The sequence below is a fragment of the Stenella coeruleoalba genome (genome assembly GCF_951394435.1).
Source record: "Stenella coeruleoalba genome assembly, chromosome: 21".
NCBI classification, from domain to species: domain Eukaryota; kingdom Metazoa; phylum Chordata; class Mammalia; order Artiodactyla; family Delphinidae; genus Stenella; species Stenella coeruleoalba.
In genome coordinates this window covers 25,795,699-25,823,231 of record NC_137167.1, presented here as the reverse complement: position 1 = coordinate 25,823,231, position 27,533 = coordinate 25,795,699, and the positions used below count along the sequence as shown (strand labels likewise).

The 27,533-nt window shown below is 51.6% G+C and overlaps 1 protein-coding gene across 5 annotated transcripts in view; it reads right to left on the bottom strand.

Annotated features, from left to right (window-relative positions):
- The window catches only part of ARHGEF10 (Rho guanine nucleotide exchange factor 10), an 88,664-nt gene that overhangs the window by 42,378 nt on the left and 18,753 nt on the right, over positions 1-27,533 (bottom strand). For 4 of the 5 annotated variants that reach the window (XM_079909424.1, XM_079909425.1, XM_079909428.1 and 1 more), the window contains exons 3-14: positions 25,059-25,253; positions 24,160-24,438; positions 22,559-22,622; positions 19,805-19,881; positions 17,756-17,812; positions 15,524-15,687; positions 13,148-13,264; positions 10,316-10,430; positions 7,193-7,299; positions 3,271-3,348; positions 2,864-3,043; positions 1,002-1,118 (exon numbers count right to left, since the gene is read on the bottom strand). In XM_079909424.1, the coding sequence (XP_079765550.1) occupies positions 1,002-1,118; positions 2,864-3,043; positions 3,271-3,348; positions 7,193-7,299; positions 10,316-10,430; positions 13,148-13,264; positions 15,524-15,687; positions 17,756-17,812; positions 19,805-19,881; positions 22,559-22,622; positions 24,160-24,438; positions 25,059-25,253 (1,550 nt within the window). The remainder of the gene's footprint in view (positions 1-1,001; positions 1,119-2,863; positions 3,044-3,270; positions 3,349-7,192; positions 7,300-10,315; positions 10,431-13,147; positions 13,265-15,523; positions 15,688-17,755; positions 17,813-19,804; positions 19,882-22,558; positions 22,623-24,159; positions 24,439-25,058; positions 25,254-27,533) is intronic. The other variant, XM_079909427.1, reaches the window with a different exon arrangement.

Genomic DNA, 27,533 nt, shown 5'->3' with positions numbered 1-27,533 from the left:
GGATGGCCTGCCTTCCTAGGCCGCCGGGGGCTGGCGGCCTGACGGTGGGGCTGCGGTGGCCTCCTGTCAGCTACTGTCGGCACCAGCAGGACCACAACAAACTCCTCAGAAAAAGTATACTTTAGGTCGTCCCGTGTTTCCTTTCTCCTGCTGTGACAGGGGAAGGCCAGAGCGCCAACTGCAGCTTTCCAGAGTGGGGTCGATCTAAGGACGGGCCATCTCCACCCGGGTCCTGCCTCAGTGGGAACCACCATATCACATGAGAGGGTATAGCTCAGCCTAAATAAGCCTTCACCCTGGGCGAGGACACCCCCCAGGGTTCACTGTGCAGGTGGCTGAACCTTCCAAGAACACAGTTCACGTAACAGGAACAGGCTTTGGTCCCAGGTCATAATGCAAACTGGAGCCTCAGGCAGATGAGACTGCGGCCCCGGCCCGGCCCCGGGACTCAGTATCTGAAGGGGAACTTTATCCTGGTTCCACGGGCAGAGAGCCCTCTGGGCATGTTTACGTCCCAGCCTCGCTGATTCAACGTCACCCATCGACACCCGATGTCAGAGGAGGAGCGGACCATGCAGCCCCCCTACCCACCGCAGGGGCTCATCTTTAGGGGGTCTGCTCACTGCCTGACCCAAAGAAGCCACGGAGCCCCCGACCGACTCCAAAGCCCCCTTCTGTTACTCCTAACGCTGTGCTGAGCAACAGCTGGCCGCTTGGTTCGGGGTCTGATCTCCACTTCCTGACCCCTCCCATCTATCCACATATGTCTAAGGATGTGCAAATGAAGGTTATTTTCAAAGAGCTATGCTGTCACTAGAAACTTCATCATCCTTTCCAGCCCTGATCCAACACCTAGGGTCCTGCTGGTGCTAAAATCTTCACAATAAATAACATGATACATTTAGAGGGAAGGTTTGGTGAAATTTCACTACAAAGTATCTTGACATCAAAGCTGTTATCAGAGGGTGATAAAACACACAAAAAAGTGTTTAAGTGCCTACCTTTAAAAATTCAAGAAAAGCAGGCTTTGTAGCACACGTTTTCTTCAGGATTGCCACAGCTGTGCTAAAATTATTCACATATTCACTGTACGCATCCAGCACCATGGACTTAGAAAACTGCAATACAAGAGGAAATTGAGACATGTAAGTAATGCAGAATCCAACTGCTTCCTCTCCAAGCTCACAATAAAAGGCCGGAACCCGTGCTAACGATAACCGCTCGGTCACTGTGATGTTTTCATAGGATAAACTTCATGATGACTGTGTGTGATCATTGTTTTCTTAAGCAGACTTGCTAGGGTTTTTTCAATGGCTGGTTGATCTTATTTGCCAATGCTCTTTAAGGCTGCCCTGCTCAAAACTGTGGCAAGTTTGGGTTTCAGTTAAGAAATGTTCCTGACTACAGTCTACAGTCGTATAAAGATGGTGTTTACAGACATCCTCCTTTAAATTCCTGCTGACTGGCATTTTGTGGATTTCACCTACAGGACAGAATGTCCTGCACCTCAGCATGTGGAGGTCCCAGCATCCTGACCTAACCATCCCCTTGAGATGCCCAGGGGAGGACAGCTGACCACACCTGTTTCCCCAGGCTGAGGGGCAACGCCACATAGGTCCACTGCCCACTTTTCCCAAAAGCGCAAAGGTTTCCAGAGGCAGAGACATTGGCCTCACTCCCTTTTATGCTTCTAAGATCCCACATATTCTTGAAGACAGACAGCGAGTCCCATAAGTAGATGTGGGGCCACTTAGAGAAGAAATGCTTTCATCTAAATTATATATTTTTTAAAAAGATTTTCTTCTACATTAAAAAAATGTTCCCAAGGTAAACATTTTAAGAAGGACGGACTAAGAGTTGAAACTAATATATAAAATAGGCAGAAATGCAATAAAAAAGTAAATGTCCAATATCTCTTTTTTGTTTTTCATAAAGATCACTGAAGGGGGTTATGCAAATTCATTTTAGTAAGAACTCTCTTTCCACGTTACATTCAAAGCATACTTTATATACCTCGTTAAGCACACGCACAGAATATATAGAAACAAGGTTTCACGTATCACATTACAGCACTCCTCTAAGTATACGGACACTTAAAATTCTTTCAAATCGCTTCTCGGCCTTTTGGCTAAGATCAAGTGTAAAATTCTTTCAAGCTCTTGTCTCTTGACAGTGCTGTCCTCAATCAACTTCAGAATCCCTCTGCTACCTCTAGATAGAAAACCAGCCAGTCCGCAGTGTGGACGATTCACAAACGGGCCGAAGATAAATGGCTCGTAGCCAACCCAGCGCTGGAGCTCAGGGCTGCGGCGGCTCCTGCTGGGAAAGGTCAGCGCAGCTGTGGGACCAGCTCGCGTCCCCTCGCGTCCTGTGTCACCGCGGGGCCCGGAGGCTGCGCCCGCACAACGGGACACCAGGTCAGGGAGCACAGGGCTGAGGGAAACAGGTGGGTATCTTTCCACAAGGCGGTTCCCAGGAGGGGTGAGACCCTGTGAGGGCTTAACGCCGACAACCCCACAAAACCGTTCACAAGCAGGGCCCTGACTCGGCGACGAAACCATCATCAAGTTGCCTGTGATGCCTCCCAAGCTGGACGGTGTGTAGTCTGAAGTGTTCCAGGGGCAGCTCCACCGGAGCCTCTGGACGTTTCTCTCTACATCCTTCCCCTGGGCGCACACGCGTGCTCAGCTTCCCGACCTCAGACCGGTCCCTGCGGAGAGCTCCGCAGGGTCGGCCGGGGCGCTGTGGGGTGCAGCTGGGCTCAGGCCGGCAGGACACCCACCCTGAGGCATCCGTGGGAGAAGGGAGGGGCCCTGAGCCCAGGGGAGCCCCGCAGACCCTCTGGGCACGCCGGCTTGGTTACCGAGGCCACGAAGACGTCTCCGATCATCTCCACCGAGTCCCACTCGGCCACGCGGCTGGCCAGCGCGATCTGGAACATGCAGTGGCACTGCAGGACCTCCTTGACCCGGTAGAAGACCGTCTTCAGCTTCCTCTCGCTCAGGATCTTGGGCTCCATCTCAGACAGCGGCTTCTCGTATTGCTGAGGCAGAAACGCACAAGGACGGCCCAGGCTTTTCTCAGGGTTCATGAAAGAACGCGGAGAAACTCACCTGCGCAGCTACGTTTGTGCCCAAACAGACCAGGCGACCTTTGATGTCAATACACAGACACAATTCTCAGATTCTTTTAAGAATTTTGCCAATTTGAGTATTTTATAATTTACAGGTTCACGAAACATATCCGTTATACAACGTGGCGTTTAGGTACCTCCAGAATCCTCTTGAGGGCATCCACGTAGCTCTTCTCACTGTCGACAACCGAGCCCAGAATGTATCTTCTTACGACCTGTTGAGAATTTGAAAAGACAACAGTCAAAACCTGCCTCAGAAAACACAACAGATGAATGTGACTTCTGTTGAGGCTTGTGGACAAAAAAGTTTTTTGTTTTCAAGACAGTACATGAATGAAAACTCCCAAGGCCTTAAAATATATTAGTGCATTAACTACCTACCATGATGGGCACAGAACGTTGGTTCCCCATCACTACAATTCTGTTATTTGTAAACCTCAAATTATAAACCACAACTACAGTAACACAATTAAATCACGGCATTAACAACAATTTCATTCACTCATCCAACGATCATGAACTGAATTAACGGGTTGTATTTTATGTGCCGAGCATGGAATTACATGGTATTTCATGTATACATTAAGCACAGAAAAAAAACCTTCCAGTCTTGACTCAAAGAATGCTATTACCAACACATCTAAAATCATTATTCCAAAGTTTTTTTTAAAAAAAACAACTTTTGGAAGGTGGAGGTATAGTTTTGTTTTGTTTTGAGGCCATTCGAAGCCTACAAGGCTAGGAACGCAGAGAGTAAATTACCAACGTCAATTCCAGGTGCAAAAACTCCTTCAGACCTGAGATGCCTGCATTTCAAACAGTGACATCACTTTGGGATTTGTTTTCATGACTAGAGGACACACAGGCACAAGTTTCTGGCTGTAAGATGCCTGTTTAAGGCCAATGACGACACTGGGCACTTTTGTCCAGTTTACACACCATTTGCAAAGTTGTTTTTGCCAATAAATGGCAAGTGGAGCATAGAAAGGACAAGGCTGCTCCTCACCCCACCCCCGGCAGCCCCATCCCAGGAACCGCGACGCCCCCTGGCGGCAGAAGGCACATCCTCCGGGGGCGCGCCTCTTGTCGAGTCACCGACATCCACAAGGGAGCGACTCCTCTCCTTACGAAAGGGCTGCTCCTTCACAAAATGAAGGCAAAAAGCAACCTTCAAGGACACTTAAGGAAGAAAGTGATGTGTGTAAAAGGCAGATGAGTCTGGAATTAAAGCACAAGCACACGTGGCCGCAGCGATGACCCCTCCCTCTGAAACGAGGGTGGCACCCCACGACCCAGACACCCCCAAACTGCGGATGGTCAAATGTGGACCAGCCTTCTCCCAAAATTCAGATTCCCACACACGGTCTCAACTCTGGGGTCAGGATATTTCAGGATTTGGGCGGGGGGGTCTCACCTAGGAATTAAATATGTTTTTTTAAGTCCTGAGATAACACTAATGTATCAGGTCAAAGGACCTGGAATTGGTATTACTGAAAAATACAAAATAAAACCCCCAATCTCCCCCAGATCCCAGGGCTCCCGCAGGTCGGGTCGGCCCCTCAGTTAAACTCAGTGCGTGGACAGCACAGCCAACACGGCAGGGAGACCTCAGCCCTGGACTGAGATCCTACGAGGCCACGGGGACCCGCGGGAGATGTGCCTGGGCCAGGAGGTGATTAGAGCAATGGAGGAGGAGAAGGAGGGTGTAAAGGGGGGAGGGGAGAGGGGGAGGGGGCGAGAGGAAGAGGATAAGGAGGGGGTAAAAGGGGGAGGAGGAGGAGGGGGTAAAGGGGAGGGGAGGGGAGGGGTAAAGGGGAGGGGCGGAGACGAGGAGGAGGAGGAGGAAGAGGACAGCAGCCCCTCCCTATGCCTGGACCCTGGATCAGAGGCCAGACCGCAGAGGATGCCGGCCTCATCCTTCAGCTTCAGTGCCACCTTTCAAGTAAATGACAACCCAGGAAATAAAGGCTTTCCTCCCACCAAACTGGGCATGTAAAGAACGCTTCACACGCAGCATTTTTCCTGACAGATACGTTACCTTATTTCAACTTTGGAAGAAAAAATTCAAAGAGCACTGACATCGGGTTTAATCTTTTAATGGAAAACTCCCCAGAGAACAAGCAGTAACCAGTGGGGAAAGCAACCTCTGTGAACCAGGGGGTAAGAAGGGAGCCTGCGGGGAGCGGCGCAGAAACCAAAACACAAACCCTCTCTGGCCGCCGTGCGCCCGGCGTGGCGCCTTCAGCCGAGGGCCACCACACACGTCGCGTCACTGTCTTGTGGGGCCGCGAGGAAGACACCGCAGACGCCATGTCCCCGTTTCAAGGGAAGGAGGACGGCGCTGGCGGTACAAGTGAGCGGCCTGGCGGGAGCTTCCCCTGCCCCAGTGCGGGGCCCGGGGTGGGAACTGGGCCGGGGTGGGGGGCGCCTACAGAGGTGCCCTTTCTGCACCAGGGACCCTCGTTGTCACCACCCGGCCCTCCGGGGGACAAAACTGACTGGCAGGTGTGTGTGTCTGCTGAGATCCTGCGGGCTCGAAACTCCCTTGTCCCCTGTCCCCTGGCCGACCCGCAGGCCCTGCTGTCTCCAAGCCTCGGCCTGGCCGGGGACGCCCCGCACCTACATGCGTCTGCACTGCGGCCACAGTCCCTCCCCCGCGGGCCCCCCTGGGGAGGCTCCGCGAGTCTCCCAACCGCGTGACCCCCACACCGTCCGGGAAGAGGACCCAAGTCCCGGAGCCCCAGGGGAGGCCTCCCAGAAACATCGAGAGTATTTCTGAGCAATCAGTGCCCTTTTTCAGACTCGTGAGGCTAAAATGAGGTGGGTGAGCCAGGAACTTGGGCAGCGAGCAGGGGGGCAGCGAAGAGCAGCCTCTCTGCTCCTGAAAAAACCATCAGCACGTCGCTGCCAGCAACGCGGCCACATTTCAACCCCAGGAGCACGAGGGAGCTGAGGACACGGGGTCCAGGGGGGCACCGGACCCGGACCTGCCCGTCGCCCAATGCCACCTGACCACAAGGCCCCTCTGGGCCTGGGTGTCCTCCTGTGAATGTGCTCCACAGGGGGCATGCAAGGATGAGGGGGGTGACCTTTACACCTGCCTGACGTGTCCCCTCCTGAGCACACGAGCCCGGCCTCTCACAGCCCAGCACCCACACACCAGACACTTCACTAGCACCTTCAACCCGCTCTGCTGCCCCCTGCAACCCAACCAAGAGCCAGCTTCCTCCTCCAGCCTGACCTGCGGCTAACAGCCCCTTGGCCTTTGCAGCGCAGCTTGTCATCTTTCTTACCAGACTCTGAACCTGCCACAGAGGATTTGTATGTGGTTCTGTCTGCACACCACATCTGTGCACGCGTGTCGTGTGTATGATGCATGCATCTATCAACCACCCTGTATACCTATCACCCACCTACGTCTATCTACCTACATCATCTATTTACAACATCTGTCATCTCTCTCAGTCTCCACGACCTGCATCAGGCTGCCCACGTGGGAAAAACTCAAATCACACCCCGCCTGAAACCATCAACTCCTCCCCTCAGTGCCCCCAACTCTGTGGTACGCCCTTGTCTCTGACGCCCTTGTTTCTGAAGCTTTCCTTTCCTTTTACCCAAAGATAATGAAATGGAAACCACGGAGTATCTTCCCTCTGCTACCTACAGTATTTTCAGAGATGAAGAAATTCATCGATATTCGGCTAACTTCGTGAGCTGCTGGAAATCTATCTTTTAATCTCAGACTCAGGCACTATGTACACACACACCCTTTACACAGTCACATCTAGTCCCTTTGTGGAGATGTCCCATCAGTGTGAATGAGTATAAATGACCCTCACAAAGAATGCAGATATTCCACGCAGTTTTACAATTACACTGGGGCTGATACTCAAAATATGTAGGCTCGCTGCTGGGTTAACCCCTTCCTTGCTGGACCAGGAGAGGCCGGTGGACGAGCCCAGGTGGCTGGAATGGCTGGGAGTCTGTGCCAGCAGGTAATTCCCAGCCAGCACAGCCGTCCTGGTGCAAGCACGGGGGCATCCGCCCTGCGCATCCTACCTGCTGCTGAGACAAGCCTTCGGGCATTGGGGTGAGGACGGCTTCCGGATGCTTGCAGTCCACGTCAATGAACAAGTTCTGTTCCTCTTCAAGACAGGGTCTGTGGTCTTAAAGGAAGACAGAATGTGCTAGTTTCACACTGAAACAGGATATAACGTCACAGCGCAGTCAAGCTGGCTGTCAAAGCAACGCCCTGGGCAGACACCTCAGTTCTACGACTCCTTTCCGCCCAGCAATGAGTAAAGTGAAGTTTTAACAAACCCAAGAAAACATCCTTCCCACAAGAGGAATGTGGTGTTTGTTGATATTTGAGACTTTCAATACTTGAAGTCTAACTTCAAAAAGCCGAGGTGTCATTTGAACACCTAGATGGCAGAGTAGAAATACATATTTCAATGTCTTAATCTATGACATATCAAAGTCAGAAACAAAGAAAAGCAGCTATGAATGACTAAGAACCAACATTCGATAGTCAGGGAAAACGAAGGGAGACTTAGTAACTTCCTGACTTTCTCCCTTTCTCACTAGAAGTCTGTAAAAAGCACAACTTCCCCAAGATCAAAAATTCTAGACCAAAATTAAATTCATTTCTAAAAACTTAGATGCAGCTACGTAATCTAAAGAATTCACAATGGGGCTTCCCTGGTGGCGCAGTGGTTGAGAGTCCCCCTGCCGATGCAGGGGACGCGGGTTCGTGCCCTGGTCCGGGAAGATCCCACATGCCGCGGAGCGGCTGGGCCCGTGAGCCATGGCCGCTGAGCCTGCGCGTCCGGAGCCTGTGCTCCGCAACGGGAGAGGCCACAACAGTGAGGGGCCCGTGTACCGCAAAAAAAAAAAAAAAAAAAAAAAAGAATTCACAAAACAGCTAGAAACCAGAAAAGCACAGGAAATTTTAGGTAATAGGAACCTGGAGATGATCTAATTCAAAGATACAAAACCCTAGCTGCACAGAAGAACTGTCAGAAGAGCTTTAAGGAACCTACAGTGTCTATACACCTATTGGAACGGCCAAAATCCAGAGCAGTGACTACACCAAGTGCTGGTGGGGATGCAGGATGGCGCAGCCACTTCGGGAGACAGTTTAGTGCTTTCTTATAAAACGAATCATCCTCTTATCACATGACCCAGCAGTCATGCTCCTTGGTGTTCACCCAAAGGGGCCAAAAACTTATAACCACACAAAAACCTGCACACGGATGTTTATAGCAGCTGTATTCACAATCGCCAAAACTTTGAAAGCAACTAAGATGTCCTTCCGTAGGTGAGTGGATAAAATAAACTGTGGTCCATCCGGACCACGGATGTTACTCAGCTAAAAAGAAAGGAGCTACCAAGCCATGAAAAGACACGAAGGAACCTTAAATGCATATCACTAAGTGAAAGAAGCCAACTTGAAAAGACTACAGGCTGTATGGGTCCAACTAGAAAAGGTAAAACTATGGAAGCAGTAAAAAGATCAGTGATTGCCAAGGTTTGGGGGGAGGGAAGGATGAACAGAGGATTTTTAGGGCAGTGAAACTACTCTCTATGATGCTATAATGATAGGTATGTTTCCTTATTCGTTTGTCCAAACCCACAGAATGTACAACAGCAAGAGTGAGACCTGATGTGAACCATGGACTCTGGGTGATGGTGATGTGACAGTGTAGGTCCACGATTGTAACACACGGACCACTTGGTGGGGATGGTGACAGTGGGGAGGGAGGCTGTGCCTGAGTGGGGCTAGGGGTTTATGGGAAATCTCTGTACTTTTCATTCAGTTTTGCCGTGAACCTAAAACTGCTCTAAAAACAAAATAGTCTTTAAAAAACCCACAACATTCCAGTGTGCGGACGTCTCCCTCAGAGGTCCACTGACGGCCTGGGGGTGGAGGCCTGGCACCGCTATTTGTAAGAGCTCCCGGTTCCCCGCTGTGAACTCCAGGGCTACGAGCCGAAACTTTAGCCCGGGCTTCCCACCTGACAGCTCAGGAAGCTAAGGCCGCAGGGTTCAGGGGTGTGTGTAATGGGCCCCCCTCCCCCCAAACCAGGGACGATCCTGTGATACTCTAGTCACTCTCCCCCTGGAGCTGCCTTCCGGCCTGCCCCGTGCACCTGGACCCTGTTCCCTTGCGATCCTGGTCCAGGGGTCTCGGGTGGGCCCGAGTCGGCATTTCTGAGCAGCCCCCAGACTCCGGGGCCCCTAACCCCAACCTCTGCACCTGTGGGGCTCTGCCTGTGTGCCCTCCCACGAAGGGGCCCCTCTGGGGCACCTGCCCGCGGCCAGCTCCCCACCGGGGAGCACACTCTATCAGAATCCACATCCCTGTCTCAGCCCCTGACACACTCTCCATCCTACGTGAAGAGGCTGGGGGCTCCGTGAGGATCACACCTTCTTTAAAGGCCCAGGTGGCTTTACGGCCAATTACAGTCTTCCCGGGCCATTCACAGGGGAAACACGTGACCTTAACGTCCTCTCCCTGCACGGCTATCAGCAACCTGCACTGAGCCGGCACCCGCTTTGCCCATCAGAAGGTCGTAGTGGCAACACAGAAACGTGCTCCTGAAGGACCAAGTGAGAGTCAGGACGGTCATTCCGCACGTAAACCCTCAGCTGCCCGCACAGCCGGGTACCTCGTACCACACCAGCGCACAGACATGCTCAGACGCTAGAGAACCCGCGCCCAGAGCTTGCTGCCGACGTGAACACACCCAGACAGGCTCTATCTTTCTGACACACAAGCGCCACGGGCTCCTGCCCCTGAGTGAAATGTTTCACAAACCTGAGAATTCTGGAATCCTCTCACCAGCACAGAGGATCCTGAGTTCCCACTCAGAGCCCACCGTACCCAGCCTCAGCTGTGAAGGGGCAGGAAACGTGCCAGGAGCCCCGGGCACTGTGAATGCACCCCCGTGACTGTGTTCTATTATCAACGGCCCTGCTGAGAATCCAGGGGCTCTGTGGAGGGAGAGCAAGCCCCCGGGGGGACCCCCGATCACCCGACTGCTGGGAGGAGCCAGTTAAGGGGGGGGCGAAATCCACCCCCTGCGAGAATGCACTCAACTTCCTGCCGCCCCCGGAGTCCTCACTGCCCCGAGCCAGCCCCGAGCCCAGGCAGCCTCCCCGAGGCCGCGCCCCGCAGACCTGCAGAGGCGAAGGACTTGGTCCTGATGAAGGAGCGGCCCCGCTTCACCGCAGCCTTCGTCTTCTCCAGGCCGTCCTTGGTGCCCTCCTTGGCAGCCTTCACGAGCTTCTGCATCTGCGGGAAAGGGAGGCCGGGTGAGGGTGGGATGACTTGGCAAAACCTCCTTGCTGCTTTTGCTCCATTTTAAAAGAACACTGTCAAGTAGTTTGCTCTGGAAACATCATCTGAAATGGGCTTTTTGGTCTGGGAGAGCTTTCTTGGCTGTTGTGAAAGTGTGTGGTGTGTGTGTGTGTGTGTGTGTGTGTGTGTGTGTGTGTGTGTGTGTGTGTGGTTTGGGGCTGTTTGGTTTTTATTTTGCTGGTTAAAAAAAAAGAAGGAAAAACAAATTTACAAACAGAGCCCTTCCTTAACATAGTTTTAAAAAAGTCTCCTGCTGTGTTTAAGTCAGTCTTCGTTTTTATTACAAACACTGGCAAAGGGCTTTGCAGAAGCCGAGTGCGGAGAGCTGAGGCCACAGGTGTGAACAGTTTGCCCAAGGTCAACGGACAGATGGCAGGAAACAGTGGAGCCCCTGGCTGGAGACCCGCCAGCCGGCTCAGCCGCTGGACACTCCCCAGCCTCCCCGGGGCTCCCCATGGAGGCCGGTCCAGCGGCTCACGGGCCCTTCGTACTGATGGTCACAGGAATGGCCAGCTGGAGAGACCTGCCGGGATACAGACAGAGGGACGGCCCGCGGGAGGGGTCGGCAGACCCCCTCCTCCGCGGAGACTGAAGGGTTGGAAAGACCACCGGCCCCCGCAGAGGAGTTTGTCCATCCTGGTTCCCTCAAGCCAGGCTCCTGGCATAACACTTAGACTGGCCGTTGGTGCCAAAAGCCCCCAATGATGTGCTTTGGCATTTCACCCCCATTTCTTATCCTTAGGACTCTAACGTCTGAGATATTGGCCACTGGGTACGGAGCGACTGATCCTTTAGAGAAAACCCAGATGGCCTCTTATGACACAAGCTAACACCCTTCGGGTCTGTCTAGGTGCCGGCCTCCCCGCCCTCCTGCGATCCTCCCCAGGGGAGAGGCTTCAACACCCGCCCGCTCCGCTCCAGGGCTTCGCCTGGCCTCCCTCCGGCGGCCCTTTCTACGGGGCCACTGCCCGGTTGCGCGTTTGCGCAGAGCGCCGCCGGCTGAGGGGCTCTCGGGGGCTGAGTGTGCACCCTGGACTCGGGAGCTGTGCCCCTGGGAGGTTCCCACTTGAGGAGCCTGCAGCCTGGTGCCGGACACTCGTACCTCCAGCCCGAGCGACTCTGCAATTCCTCGCTGTCCCCGCGCCTTAGGCTGTGTCCCTGAGGATGTGCCCCTGGCCCATCACCCACCTCGATGGACGCCAGATCCAAGTCACACTGCCTGGCTGACCCCGACTCGGATGCCCAGCCACTCACCACCGCCCTACCCGCCAGGTTAAACGCGGCAAAGCCACTCTGCCTGCTCCGACTCCTGTATCCCTTCATCCAAACGCGGCTTCGTCTGCTGACGACCCCGGATAGCCGCCCGCCGTCCCCGCTTCTCCGCAGCCACCGCTGGCGCCTCGCGCCGCCTGTGCGCCCCTCCTTAGCTCCCTACCCCCCATCGTCCAGATCCCGCCGCCCAGACCCGGGCTGCACACGCTGTCCATGCTCCCTCCAAGGAGTCAGAGAATTAGGGACAGACAGATGGCCAGGGAGCCTGCAGGGGGCCGAGCCCCGGCTCCAGGTGAAGCCACACAGGTGCCAGGTTCCGGGCGGAGGGAACGGCCGCCCAGGGTCGCACAGCTGCAGCAACACGCCAGGCCCTGCTTCTGCAGAGGACGGCAGCGCGTAGCCGGCCCCAGACGAGTCACCCTACCTGCTCCTTGCCGCTCTGCCACCGTCTAATCGAGCACATTCCCCTCTCTTTGCTGAGCTGGCCTGCCTCGTACCCCTGCCTGGACCACCCGGCCCTGTGCTCCCTGGAACCACCCCCACCCCGGCCTCCAGATCATCCCAGGGGCTCCGCCTGTTTCCTGCACGGAACCAGCCCAACGCTGTGCCGGAGGAGATGCCATGATTCCGGGGGCTTCGCTCCTGCACCGAAAAGCGTGGAACAGAGCCGTGATGTTCCAGAGACGTTTCTGAGTGAACACCTGCCTCAGGTAAGTGCCTTTCAAGACGTGTGAACAAATCACAAACGTCAGCAGGACGAAGATCCCAGTGAAGGAAAGGTTACTTGACAGTGCCCTTTTAAAACATCTCAAACAGTGGACACCACGACACTCACACCCAGCAGTTCTCAACTTTGTGGTCTCAGGAGCCCTTCACACTCAGAAAAGTCATCGAGCAGCCCAAACGGTTCTGGTTTACCGCCTTTATCTATGTTATGCTACGTAAGGAGTTAAAATTGAGAAAAATGTTGAATATTTTTATTAATATTCATTTAAAAAATATTTAACCTATGACATTTTGTCTCAGGTAACGTTTTATGAAAAATTACTACATTTTCCAAAACAACAAAAAAAGTGCAATTGTTTTGCACTTGGGGGAACCTGCCTCGCGTCTGGCGTGGAGACGGCGGATCCCACGTCCCAGCAGGCGTGGGTCACGCCCTGGGGCCTCCGTCCACACGTTGGGGGACGGAGGGGGACAGAGGCGAAGGATGCCCCGGAATTGACAGGAACTCGCCACTGCCCGGGTGGCCCTGGGGTTCCCTGGACCGCACCGTGAGAACCACCACCCCGGCAGAACTGGCCAGCTCTGGGGCTGAGTTTTCTCGTTAAAGGACAGTCTGTTTTTTGCAGAAGCGTTTTCAGCGTGAACCACACTACCTTCAGTTCATGTTTGTGCTTTAGCTGCTGAATCTCTACCGCGCCCACCGCGTTTGCCACCAAATGTCTCATCTTTTTCTCATAGTGCTCCTTTAAGCGGGTTAGGTCATGGGAAAGCTACAGTACAAAGAGATACAAGCTTTTCACAACACGCTCTTTCCGGTGCTTTGAGACAATCTTACATTGAAAGGGCTTGAGCAGCGTCTGGTGGGTGATGTTCACACACCAAGGTCCTGCTGCCCCGGGCCCCCCCTCCTAGCCCACCGGCTCTCGAGAAATAAACACATGAGTGAGGAAGACACATCATCAGAAGACAGACTCCAGGTGAGCCGGACTGGAGACTCTTCTATGCTGAACAAGAGAAAGTAAATGCACAGAAATATGTGGACACCGTCAAGCCTTTACGTTTTGGTGAAATTAAAATGATCAAAAATGTAGAAATACATATAACATTGTTCCGCTGTGTCAGCGCCAAAGCAAAGAAGCTTGAATTCAAGACTGTATCGATGGGGGAAATGATTTGGGGACGACCACGTAGATTTTTAAGTCTCCAAACTGACATAACTTTCTCTGCAGCCCAGGGGGATGGGGTGAAATCTTGTAATTCAGTCCTCACATGATCACAAACGTCTCCAATAGGCAAACCGAGGGCCCTGCTCCTTAGTGAGTGTTTCCCATGTCAGCCCAGACAAGGACACCTCAGCGATTTTTTTTATAAAATCTGAGACTATGAGAGGAGTCTTAAACGACTTACAGTGTCATCCTGGCAGCTTCTGAAATACAACTTTTTAAACTAGGAAACTTGGTACTCCTTAGCGCTGCCCTCGGGACGCTGCCCCACAGGACGGACGCGTGCTGGACCCGGTGAGGACTCTGCACTCACGGCCGCCCGGGGCTGGCCCTCCACCGTCTCTGCTGCTGGGCCACCCGGCCTCCTCTATCAGCATTGCTGGTGGTGCATCTGGGAACACAGGTCCAGCTGGGCGGCCAAGAGGGCAGAGTGTCCACTCAGTAATCGTGCCCACGGCTCAGGGGCCATCGCCTGACCAGCCCAGTTTGCACGTCATCCGCCAGGCCTGCTGAAGTCGAAATTTACGAGCGTTTTAACTGCTCTCCAAGGCCACACTGGGTGCCCCATCCTGCTGAAATCAGGCCCCGGTGCCGTATTTAAAATCTCCATTTAAACCTGGAATGCTGGACTCGGCCGTAACAAGCCAAGTGTCACCTTAGTTACCAGCTCCGTCTAAAATTACAGCTGTAGCTTCATTCGCTGGTTAAGTCTCGGCTGTAATAACTCTGGTGACAGAGACAGCTAAGTTCTGGGGAAAGCTCGTTAATGATATTGAGTAGCTGGGTTGACCACCACCAACTGGTAGAGTCTTCTTGAGTTTCAGGACAAGATTACAGACTATGCGAACCCTATGCGCCCGCAGTAATCTGTAAGCCGCACCGACGTGGAGGCCACGTCCAGGGGCCCATCGGCCTGGTCACGGGGGTGCAGGCAGGGGGAGGCGTAACTGATTGGTCCTGCCCTGACTTATCGACTCTGCTGTGATGACGAGGCACTAGCCACAGCCTCCACCAGCGTGCGGCCTGCATCTAGACGTCACACAGAAAGGCCATGGCGCGCTGACGTGACCGTGGACGGCAGCGGGAATCAGCCTTTTACCAACAGCCAAAACGCCCAACGACAAGAGTATTCGGGGTGGCCAGTCACCCCTGGACACCGGACACCTCAGTGGGGTGATCTCCCTCAGCAGGGCCTCTCTCAGGTCCCCACCCTACAACCTCCAGCCCTGGAATCCACTCCTGCAACCTGGAGCTCCTCCCTGGACCCTCATCTCGGGAGCTTCACACACACACACTCCCTCCCTTTGAGGGTGCTCCTGGGCAGCTCAGCTGCTCTCGTCCTATAACATCCTTTTGTAACATGTTCTATTTTTATATCTTCCTGTTTGTGTTGAGAACACTGAGGTTCAAAACATCCCGTAAAGGACAGCAGGGCTGTGCTGTGTCCCACCCGGCCAGGCTCCATCCATGCAGCGGGCTGGGCACAGACAGCATTACGTGTACACAACACAAATATCCAGGGAATGCGTATTTACGTAAGTTATTCAAGATAGCGAACTCGCTTAGGGCCTTTGCAGGGATTTGGTTTATATAAATTTAATTTTCCCATCCTGCCGAGATTCTACTGCGTGAACTAAGGGGAGTCTTCTCTTTTGCCAACATCTAGTGCTTTTCTCAAAGCACGTAACAACAGCTTAAAAAACGACAGTTTAAAATAGTACGTGAACGAAAATGACATCTTATAGTCCCGTCCACATGTCCACGTGAGAACGTTTTATCTCTCAGGCACACACACTGGACACGTACTTGCTTTTTGTGGTCGCTGCGCAGGAAGGACTGGGGGACCCCGTTTCTGCTCTCCGAGTCGCTCTGTTCCTCGTAGCTCTCAAATTCGCTCGAACTCCACCCGTACTCCAGAGAGCTGTTTCCACCTTCATCTCCATTCTCAACATCATCATAAATCATTTCATCTGAATGCATAAATGCCAAAAGGAAATTTAAAACGTAGACCCTCACTGGCTCTTGTTCTGTCTGTGCACGTTCGTCATCTGACCACATCGTTGGGGGCTGGTACCTCGGAAAAGCTCGGAGGAACGGAACCTCAGGTGTGGCCGCCCCCAGAAAGGCGCTGGACTGATGGGCGTGGGGTGACAAAGCTCTGATAACCCCCCAGCCCCATCCACGTCCTGAGGACCACTGGTCTATGAGAAGCCACCACAATTATACCAAATGATGTCTTGCCCATAGAGAACTTCTGACAAAGGAAAATTTTTCTTTAGATAAATGTATGGAATAGAAACAGATTAGACACACAGACAGATTAACAGATCACAAACAGATGGACGATAGAGATATTCAAATATGAATGCAAGTGAAGCTTACTGCAAACAACTATAATTTTGGCTTTTGTGCTAAAACTAGCCCAGAGTACCTATAACCTGTTACTGTATTTAAATATCTTCATCACATCAGTCATCTTAGAATTAGTGAAAAGCACATCTGTTTACGCCGCCAGATACAATGCCAAAGGCACTGCCTGCAGAGGGGACACACCGGTCTAACAGAACAGCTATCACCTTCGGCAGGGGCACCGCCAGCCCACCTTTTGTTGCCGTTTGGTTTTTGAGACCCCAGATCAGCCCATCTGAGCTGGGAAAGGTCTACCAGGGAGGATCAATTACTCAAAAATGCATTTCAAACTTGGTTTTACAGCAACCTGCCTTTAGTTTCCACGTTATTTGCAGCAGGTACTTAAATAACTACCCCGGAGCACACTTATTCTAAGGACCTGCCTGGTTTATGTAGAAAGAGGGCCGAAGGTAAGCACGGGTCTCCTGTCATGTAGGAATCTCGGGAGGAGGCCTCCGTTAGCTGAGGCCCTAACAGTGCCGGGGACCTGACAGCGTCCAAGGCATTTGTGGGATGAATAAATGAATCCACGCAGTTTGCTGTCGGTTTTAAGAACATGTCCTCTATTAGGCTGGGAAAGTTCCCTCCTGTCAGGAGTTTTTAACACTGGAAGGCATGGTACCAAGTACCTTCTAAGCGTGTATCAGGATGAGCGTATGGTCTGTGTCATTCGCCTGGTTCTGTGGGAAATGACATCTAAAGAACCAGCCAATGTTGAAAGATACTTGAACTCTGGACACAAACCTCCAGGGTTAGGATGGGCTTTGGCTTGTTTGCTGGGATGCTGCCAGACGTGGTTTCCTGACATTTCATTTGGGGTGTTCTGCATCACGCCTTTCGGGCAAAGTGGCTCTAAGTTTGTGCTAACACCCTCAGGGTCAGTTCACTTGCTCACTACTCTTTCCTGCCTTCTATGGGGTTCAGTACCCTTTTCCTTGAACTATTCCTCGAGGGTCTACGAGCCGTGAAGCTCTCCAATCTGCGTCTGAGGTTGCCCGTTTCTCTCTTGTTCAAGGACAAGACTTGGGCTGGATGTGAAGATGCGGGCTGGAACCGAGCTTTCTTCAGCACTTGGGGAACATTACCCTGCTGTCCCAGCCTGTCGAGAAGTTGCAGTTCCTCCCGGGTGACTGTGCCCTCGCTCCTGTCGCTGTTAAGATATGCACAGTGGGCTGTGCTCGGCAGTTGGAATTGTGCACGCCTCGTGGCGGATTCACGCTCAACCTGCTTTGAATTCGTATTTCGACAACCCGGGAACTTACATCTGTAATCCTGGAAAATTCTTAGTAATTCCTTCCTCCATGACTTCCTGTATATCATTTATTAGAGACATGCCGGCCCTTCAAGCCTCCATGTTTCTTCCCTTTCCACTCCTATTTTTCCCATCTTTAACTCCTCCTGTTTCTTTTTAGGATAACTGAGAAAATTACCCTACCTTGAGGGCTGGGATATAAACACGTGCACACACGAAATTGTACCACACAACATCGGTGAGACACCGTAACCTTACGAAACGTGATTACAGACACACAGAGCTGTGCACCTAAGGTTTCTGCCTGCCCGCCTACATCCAGAGGGAATGACGGTAAAGTGCATCTCATAAAACTCCAGCCCAGACAAAAATCAAACCTGGCTCAGAGTCCGAATTTTCTCTCGGCACGTCATCATAAATGGCTTCTTCCGGATCTGGAAGAGAAGGAAGGGGAACTTTAAAAACCGACCCCGACCCAGGGAGAACGTCCTGCACTTCACGGAGCTACAGACTCCTGTGATGTTACGGCTACTCGAGAAGTTAGTGTTATGATAAGGATGACTCGTGGGGCCTTACCAAAGCATGAGCACTGTTTTTAGGGCAGAATAATTCCTTGGGATGGAAGGACATCTCTAAACGAAGCGGTTGTGAAATGTATCCAACAGGAGTTTTACGGTCTCCAAGCCAATTTGTTCCATTATTTTGCGTTCAATTACACGTCTCTACATGGCTCTGTATAAACATTTTTAACTTTATGCAGTTGATGTGTTCTGATACACAAAAATTACAAAGGTGGCGTGCAGTCTCAGAAACAAAGGGACAGCTTCACTGCTGCTGTCGGGTAGGAAGCTTCAAAATCAACCGATAGCTTCATCTCATTTTTCACCCCTGCAGCTGAAACGTGGCCACACGCACGTATAAAAATGCTGAGCTTTGAGGACAAAACCTCTCAAACTGCATTACGTGAAACGTTAGCATCCTAGGAAACTGTAAGGTGTTTTCTTTAAAAAAAAAAAAAAAAAGGAGGGATCCTCCACGGGCAGATACTCCGTGTGCGTGTCAGTGGTCCTACAGGAGAGCAATGGGGTTTGAAGTTCATGCACATATTCGTAAGAGCTCCATGCTCTACAGGGAAGCCAACCAAACTATAGGGTCCTCCGTCCTGGAACCCACGAAGGTGACTGGTTACTAACCAACGCAAGCCAAGATGACATAAATACAGCCTCGCCCTCCTCTGACGTGCGGCCACCGTCCCCTCCCCACATTCCCAGGACCCAGCTGCTTCTCGTGCTGCGCTCAAGCTCCCACGTCAGAGAGGCTTGCTGTCCCGGAATAATGTTCCTCGACTGCGACCACGGTATTTGCACCCCCGTTAGGCAGTGTGGGGGGCTGTTGATGTACAGACCTTACTTTCAAATACAGCTGTTCTACTAATAAAAACGAGTCATGGGGCTTCCCTGGTGGCGCAGTGGTTGAGAGTCCGCCTGCCGATGCAGGGGACGCGGGTTCGTGCCCCGGTCCGGGAAGATGCCACATGCCGCGGAGCGGCTGGGCCCGTGAGCCATGGCCGCTGAGCCTGCGCGCCTGGAGCCTGTGCTCCGCAACGGGAGAGGCCACTGCAGTGAGAGGCCCGCGTACCGCAAAACAAAACAAAACAAAAAAAAACGAGTCATGGGAGAACGTCAGATTTTACTTGGGAAATAAAATTGCTTGAGGATAATGAGGTGACAACTTAATCCTGTAATGATCCAGAGGTAATAGCCCCCTAGCAGAAGCATCTACTTATGCTGAGTTGTTTGTTTTGGCAATGTCATAATTAAAGCCAGAATGAAACATTCCAGGGGAGAATTTAATAATTAGGAGATTAAGATGGTTCTACCTTGTAAGTCAATCATATAAGATGATTACACAGAAATTAGTGAGCCAGTGGATAGTAAAAGGGATAATTAGAAAAGCCTCACTTTAAAAAAAATAATAAAAAACAGAATTAGCTCTGCTTTCTACACCACACATGGAACAGAAGGTCTTCTGCACCATCTGGTCAGTGGCCTGGCTGAAGCATCTACCACTCCCTCTTTAAAATGGTACCATGAGAAATCACCTCATTGGAGATCACAAGAAACAATGCCTTGTTCATGCCTCAGTCCCCAGATCTCTAACTTTTATGACAAAAACCAAGACCTGTACTAGAAAGAGTCAATCAGGAAGAGGGAGATGCTGGGATGCAGACAGCGGAGATGATCTGATGGGAGACGAAGGGACAGCTTCACGGGGCCCTGGGGAAGCATCTACGCAGTCAGCTCTGGTCAGTACTTCAGGTGAATGGACACAGGACAGGAGAATAACTGGCTGAGGCTGACAGATACGCACTGTCCCCGGGGGGCTCGGGGGTGGCCCTCCAGGCTCCCGGAGGCCGTGGTACTCACTTTCCATCCAGGCTGTATTGGCCGGATCTGCAACCCACCGGGCGAGGGCACTGTCCTCCTTATGGACTGGACCTTCGCTTAAAGAAAACACACCAGAACATCAGGATGTTGAGAATCCCTCCAGTGATTAAAAAGTCACTGTGCATGCAAATTGGGCACTTTCCCAGGTAGCATTACAGGATACACCAGGTTCAAGATTTCCTCCACAACCATGGATAAATAAGTGCATTTGAATGCCTACCACACACACACCACATGTCTAGCACAGCATCCAGTGCAACGAGACATGAAGAAATGCAGTCCCTGTCCCAAGAGGCCTGACTCGTCCTCCTGTTTCTCAGATCTTGCAGAGGGTCCACTATGTGCCCCAAAGGATGCTGGGTTGTACGGACACACCCAAGTGAGACTTGGGCCTCTCAGTTCCAGCAACAGGGCAGACTTCAGTACAGCACTTTCAATATTGGATAGAAAAACCAGGCAGGAGATCAATAAGGAAACAGAGGATGTAAACAGCACTACCGACCAACTGGACCCACCAGACCTCTACAGAACACACCCCCCACCAGGCTTAAGAGCTACAATTATAAAACTCTCAGAAGTAAAGGATGAAAAAGCTTCAGGACACTGGTCTTGCCAATGATTTATTGGACAGGACACCAAAAACACAGGAAATAATATGAAAAAATAGATAAACGGGGCTTCAACAAAATTAAAAACTTTTGTGCCTCAAAGGACACTACCAAGAGAATGAAAAGACAACCCACAGAAAGGGAGAAAATTCATGAATCACTTATCTGATAGGGGTTTAATATTGAGCCTATATAAAAAAATACCTACAATCGGGGCTTCCCTGGTGGCGCAGTGGTTGAGAGTCCGCCTGCCGATGCAGGGGACACGGGTTCGTGCCCCGGTCCGGGAAGATCCCACGTGCCACGGAGCGGCTGGGCCCGTGAGCCATGGCCGCTGGGCCTGCGCGTCCGGAGCCTGTGCTCCGCAACGGGAGAGGCCACAACAGTGAGAGGCCCGCGTACCGCAGGAAAAAAAAAAAAAAAACCTACAACCCAACAACAACAAACCCAATTCAAAAATGGGCAAAAGGACTTGAATAACATTTCTCCAAAGAAGACATGCAAATGGCCAATAAGCACATGAAAAGATGCTCAACATCATTAGTCATCAAGGAAACACAAATCAAAACCACCACGAGGTACCACTTCACACTCACCAGGATGGCGATGATTTTGAAAAGCAGGAAATATGTTTAGTAAGCTTGGAAAAATTGGAGCCCTCACACACAGCCAGTGGGAATGTAAAATGGTGCAGCTGTGATGGAAAAAAGTTTGGCTGTTCCTCAGGAAGTTAAACATAGGATTACTGTGTGATCCAGCAATTCCACTCCTAGGTATGTACCCAAAGGAATTGAGAGCAGGGACCTGAACAGATACCTGTACACCAATGTTCACAGCAGCGTTATTTACAGTAGCCAAAAGGTGGAAATGACCAAGTGTCCATCAGTAGATGGGTAGATAAACAAAATGTGGTATATACACACAATGGAATATTACTGAGCCTTAAACAGGAAGGAAATTCCAACATACACTGCAATACGGATGAACCTGGAAAACACGATGCCGAGTGAAATGAACCAGACACAAAAGGACAAATACTGTACAATTCCAATTATATGAGTTACCTAGAGTAGGCAAATTCATAGAGACGGAATGCAGAATAAAGGTTACAGGAGCTGGGAAGAGGGGGGATTGTGGGTAGGGTTTCTGTTCGAGACGATGAAAAAGTTTCAAAAGTAGATAGCGGTGATGGTTGCACAACAATGTAAATGTATTTAATGCCACCAGATTTTAAACTTTAAAATGGCAAATTTTATGGTATATATTTTTGCCACAATTTTAAAACGAATAATGCAATATACCAAAACCCACAGAATGGTCCACTTTAAATAAGTGAAATGTACTATGGTATGGGAATTATAACTCGATAGAGCCGTTTAAAAACAAAAAAATAAACACACCTACCATGCACCAAGCATGTTCCCATGCTAGGGGGTAGGTGCTCTAAGACTTGGTAAAACCTGGTCTTTGTCTTTGAAGAATTCAATCTAGTAGCAGAAAGGGACACAGAAATAACAGTGAGAGCACAAAGCAGAGCACAATGCAGGTGCGTGCACACAGCTCTGGAAGCGCAGAGGAGGACAGTTTCATGAAACGAGACATTTAAGCTAAACGAGACATTAAGGGTTTTGAAGGGTGAGTAGGAGTTTGCCTAGGGGAGGGGATTTTCCTGGGAATTTCGAGCAGATGCAACAGCATTTGTGAAGGCAAGTGGCGTGAAAGAAAGACTTATAATCAAGTTAGTTTCAAGAATTGTAGATGAAAGCTGGGTTAGACAAAGTTAAAGATCCTTTCTCCCCCTCGGGATTCTGAGAACCTTTACAAGGTTAAGTACTCTGAACGTCTCTGGCAGGGAGACGGGAGTGGCGCGTCATCCACCTCTCTGTGGCTGTGGACCCGCAGTTTTCTCTTTTTCTGCAAAGCATAATGTTAACGTCTTAAAGAGTCCTGGTGTTCAGGAACACCCGATCTGGGGTCCCTGGGTGAGAGGGGAGAGGGTACGGAGGACAGAAGGACCACGGGGTGGGGGAGGGGCCTGGGCAGTAAGAGCCTCGGAATCACTGCGCACGACGTTTCAGGAGAAGGTCAGGGACTCAGAACATCCGCGGAAAATTAGTAAAGATACCTGTTTGTTGGATCCTCAGAACTCAAGGAATTCAACTGGCTGTCTTCTGCTCCTTCCTGTGTCTCTGCCAGGAAAAAGAAGTTCACATTGTCTTACGCCCGAAAGAAATGTTGAGGAAGTTGCTTTTTATCCTCAAAATGGTTTCATATTTTCCTTTCTTATCAATGAGAGGTTTACCTTATTGTGAAGATGATCAACTGACAGATTTAAGATTTTCAGTTTTTAGATCAAACGTATTCAAAATAGGATTATGATGAAGAGTGACACCCAAAGGTCTTATGAAACTACCTGAAATAAAACGGTGCCCAAAGAAACCAAGCTAGAGAAACACCCTAATTATCTCCTGTTTCTTAAGTTTTCATGGGAATTTGCAATTGTGATTTACTTGAAAATGTGTCTACATGACAAGCTCAAAAGATTCTCAAGAAAGAAGTACTGAAGTTGGTGATATCTGACAACCAAACTCCCTGTTTTCCTCAACTGTCTTAACTGGGAAGGAAAGAACCCTCTTACTGAAATTTCACACAAATATGTCCTGATCATGCTTCCGTGACGCCGATGTCCTCGGGGCTACTCCTGCCCATCAGGACGTCCACACCTGGGACAGTCCTCACGGTGCGTCCCAGCACAGAGCATGGAAGCAGAGCAGGTGAGAGAAGGGAAAACTCAGCCGAGGTGCCTTTACTGGCATCTGAACAGAACCGACTGCACTTCTCCAGAGGAGGGATGGTTTGTGTCTTCAGCTGCCCTCCTGACCTGGACGTGCGGGGGGTGGGAGGCGAGGAGGGAGTGGCAACTGCCCACGGGCTTCGGCCAGGACAACGGTGAGCTGCACACTCAGGCCCCGGCTGTTCCCACAAAGCACAGCAGCCTGCGAAGCTTATGGACAACCTGGAGGCTGGACGCGCAAGGTCAAGGCGCTGGCAGGTGCGGTGTCTGCTGAGGTCCCTCAGCATAGGTCCCTCTATGAGGTTCATAGACCATCTTCTCTGCGCCCTCACTTGGAGGAAGGGCTGGGGGCTCTCTGGGGTCCTTTATCAGGGCCCTGAACCTATGCGTGGGGGTCCATCCTCATGACCTCATCACTCCTGACATCGTCACCTTGGGGGTTAGGTTTGAACATGTGACTTTCGGGGAGACACACACTCTCCCTTTAAACCTAAAAACTGAAGCCCTGCAGAAACAGCGGATGCTGAAGCAATGCAGCCAAGGGGCATCTGCGAAGACAACGGAGGTGGCTGCGTAAACCACGTCCTCGAAGCTACACGCCTGCTTCTTCCCGCTAAGTGGAGGTGAAAGCCGTGACTCACCGAACCAAAACCCCAGTCATGGAGCCGGGCCCCCTCAGCACCCCGGCCCCCGACAGCCAATATCACAGGCACGGGGACAGGCTCCCTGCACCTGCCCGGCTCCCTGCGGAACCTCCTGATTCTCCCGACTCCTGCCCCTCTCCCGGGTCCCCAGTGCGCCTGCTACACACGCACGCACACGCACACACACGTCCCAGGTGTGCAGTCTGCCCTGAGAGACGGAGAGCACCTTCTGCCCTCCCCCCCAACCCCGCCGCCCCGCCAGGTGAGGCACAGGTGTGGCAACGCTACCTGCGGGGCCCACGGGGGTGAGGGCAGGGCTGGAGTAGGCAGGCAGCAGCAGGGGCAGGCCGGAGGGCACGGCGTAGCCGCAGGGCACAGGCACCGAGTAGCCGCTGGGCACGTGCAGGCCCCCGCCCTCCCCCTCGGCCTCCGGGTCCGGAGGCGGCGGCTGGTCCTCATGGAGGGGCGTGATGTCGATGACGGAGTAGGGGTTGACTCTCGTCGGGACCCCGGGTCTCAGCGGTTCCGCCAGGGCGTCTGTGTCTGCTCCCGTGCCATTTTCGTGTCCTGAGGGTGAGAGGAGCCCGTGGCAGACACCCGGCCGTCAAGGGCACGGCCGACACACCCCAGGCCTGGAAGCACTGTCCTTTGGGGCATCGGTGGGGTCAGCGCGACCTTGGAGGCGGGGCACGCAGCCTGGCTGACCCCAGGGGGGCTCCTCCAATGAGGCGAATGGGTGACACGCTGCCAGAAGCGGGGGGGGGGGGTCACTAACCACGTGGAGAGGTGGGGACGGTCCCAACCAGACCATCGGTGAGTGAATAAAAGTCACCAACTCCACCCCCAAATTTTAAAATATAAATTAAACTTCTACATTTCACCTCAAATGGCATTATTTTGAAAAAATGTTTTATGCAACACAGTGACAAACTGGTGAGGCCATTTTTATTAGAAAATAACAATACCTGTTTCCTCCAAAATATAAATAGAAAGGTAGGTAGACAAGACTGAAAATCACGGAAAATAGAAAACAAATAAGAGAATCTCGGCCAAACTTGAGTTAAGTCATTTCAGTTCACATCGTATCACAGAAACATCACACATCTCGGGCTCCCGGACCCCACCTTCCCCAGGACGTTCCAACCCACAGGTGGGCCGGCTGGTCCCTGGGTGGCCCGAGGACGCACCTGATCCGGCCGCGGTGTTGGCGGCGGGGATGGTGGTGTTGGCGGCGGGGCTGTCTGCTCCCGTGTCCCGGGCCTCGGGGGCGCCCGGAGCCCGTCTGTCTGCTTCTGGAGCTTCATCTACGCCGTCGAGATCCAGCTGTTCCCCCTCCTCTTCCTCATTGTTGTTAGTGTCGTACTTGACTTCATTCTCTGAAGCTTAAAGTAACGTAAACCACAGTGTTAGCGTTACCGGGAAAACGGCTTCCACGCTCCTAAACACACCGCAGCCAAAGTCAGCCAGCGATGAGCACCCAGATGGGCACCCGGAGGTGCTGGCGGCGCCAGGACACGCCCTCCCCGCATCCCCCGCTGGGCTGGCCCACTGCCTATTTTTTTTTTTTTCTTTTTTTTGCGGTACGCGGGCCTCTCACTGTTGCGGCCTCTCCCATTGCGGAGCACAAGCTCCGGATGCGCAGGCTCAGCGGCCATGGCTCACGGGCCCAGCCGCTCCGCGGCATGTGGGATCTTCCCGGACCGGGGCACGAACCCGCGTCCCCCGCATCGGCAGGCGGACTCCCAACCACTGCGCCACCAGGGAAGCCCTGACCCACTGCCTTTCTACTGGGGAGAGTTCGTGCCATCAGGCTTTGGGGCAGCGATCTGGCTTTCCTCTCAAAAGGACCCACAACTCACAGTCTGGAAAGAAAAAAGCAGGAGAGACAGAAAGGAAGAGAAAAAGCACTTCCCACACTTTACACCTGGACTGAGAACCCCATTCATAAAAATCAACTTGGAATAACATTAAATAAACCACCAGGCGAGGAGCAACGTGTAACTCAGAAGTTCCTACGCGATCAGTATGATTTCATCCCTTCTGTTCATCCCGGAGGGCTGCGTGCCGTCCTCACGGTTAAAATCCACAGCTGTGAGCTACCTGTGTCACCTTGGTCATGAGAATTCTTTCCAACACTGCTTTCTTTGGGGGAAAGTGAGAGGGGATGCAAGGATTTGCTGATATAAGGGTTTTTACATGACAAACAATAAGATCCCTCATGCAGACTTTTAAAAGAAAAAAAAAAAGTCAGTTGAATTTAAAGGATCAGAACATTGTTCCTGCCATAATCTCAAATCACTAGGGGGTGACTTTCTTTAAAAATCTTTTTCAGGAAAAAAAAATGCATATGCTGGAATTAAAATGTGAAATGGCATTAAAATCCTCTGTGTCTATCTGAGTTTTCTGTACATTATGTATATAAATACTAAACAAATTACACTTACAAATGTTTTGTTCTAAAAAGAAATGGGTGAAGGTGGTCACGGGAGAGCCTGTGTCTCAGGTGCCACGGCTCATGTTTCATTCTGTCCCCTCCCAGATATTTCAGAACCTCTTTAGTGCAAGATATTGTAAAGCTTTTTTCTAACAATTTTCATAAATTCACTTGTAGGTATATTTTATCTAATTCTCAAAGTCTGGCAGTTGTACAATATAATCTCAAACAAGAGGTTTGACAAGAGAAAACCCCAGCATGTAGTTCGGAGTCCGTGCTCGCGAGAATCTCAACACTGCCCGGCATGATTTGTTGTTACTAAGTCAAAACATAAGCTACTTTTTCCCCATCACTTTTGTCAGGGTATTTAATTGGTATTATTTCCCTGTCACATGTATTTGGCAAACGTGAATTTAAGGAAATGATGACAACTGTATTTAGAAAACGTTCTGGAAAATTTTATTTTTCTGTCTCAGAGATTTTTTATTTTTTTTTATTTATTTATTTTTTTTTTTGAGGTACGCGGGCCTCTCACTGCTGTGGCCTCTCCCGTTGCGGAGCACAGGCTCCGGACACGCAGGCTCAGCGGCCATGGCTCACGGGCCCAGCCGCTCCACGGCATGTGGGATCTTCCCGGACCGGGGCACGAACTTGTGTCCCCTGCATCGGCAGGCGGACTCTCAACCACTGCGCCACCAGGGAAGCCCTGTTTCAGAGATTTTTTGCTCTAATATGTGTTCGCCAGTTGACTTCAGTGGATAAACTGAGTACCTAATGATTTAGCAAAAAAAAGGAGAGAAAGAGGCGGCAGCTGCAGGGAAAGCGGGGTGGGGTGGGGGAGGGAATCCATCAGTCCCAGCCCAGCCCGGGAGCCCGCAACTCCTGGCAGAAGTTAGGACCAAAGGCCACAGTCCACACAACTGACCAGGAACCCCGGGAATCAGGATGGGCTGGCTGGGGTCCCTGGCACTCCCAGTGGGAGAGCGCTGGCCGCAGGGGTCATCCCTCCTCTATGAGCAGACAACCCTCCAGGACAGCTGAAAACCCATTAACACCTTTTAAAGATATGCCACAAATTAACACATCAAGGGAAAAAAATAAAAGAGTATTTGTAAATTCAGAGATCGGAGCTAGGCATGTTGTTCCTGGGGCTGGTAAGACCATAGCTGATTACAATATGCAAGCTGAGCCCGAGATATGCTTCTCTTTATTTCAGATGAAGGCATTT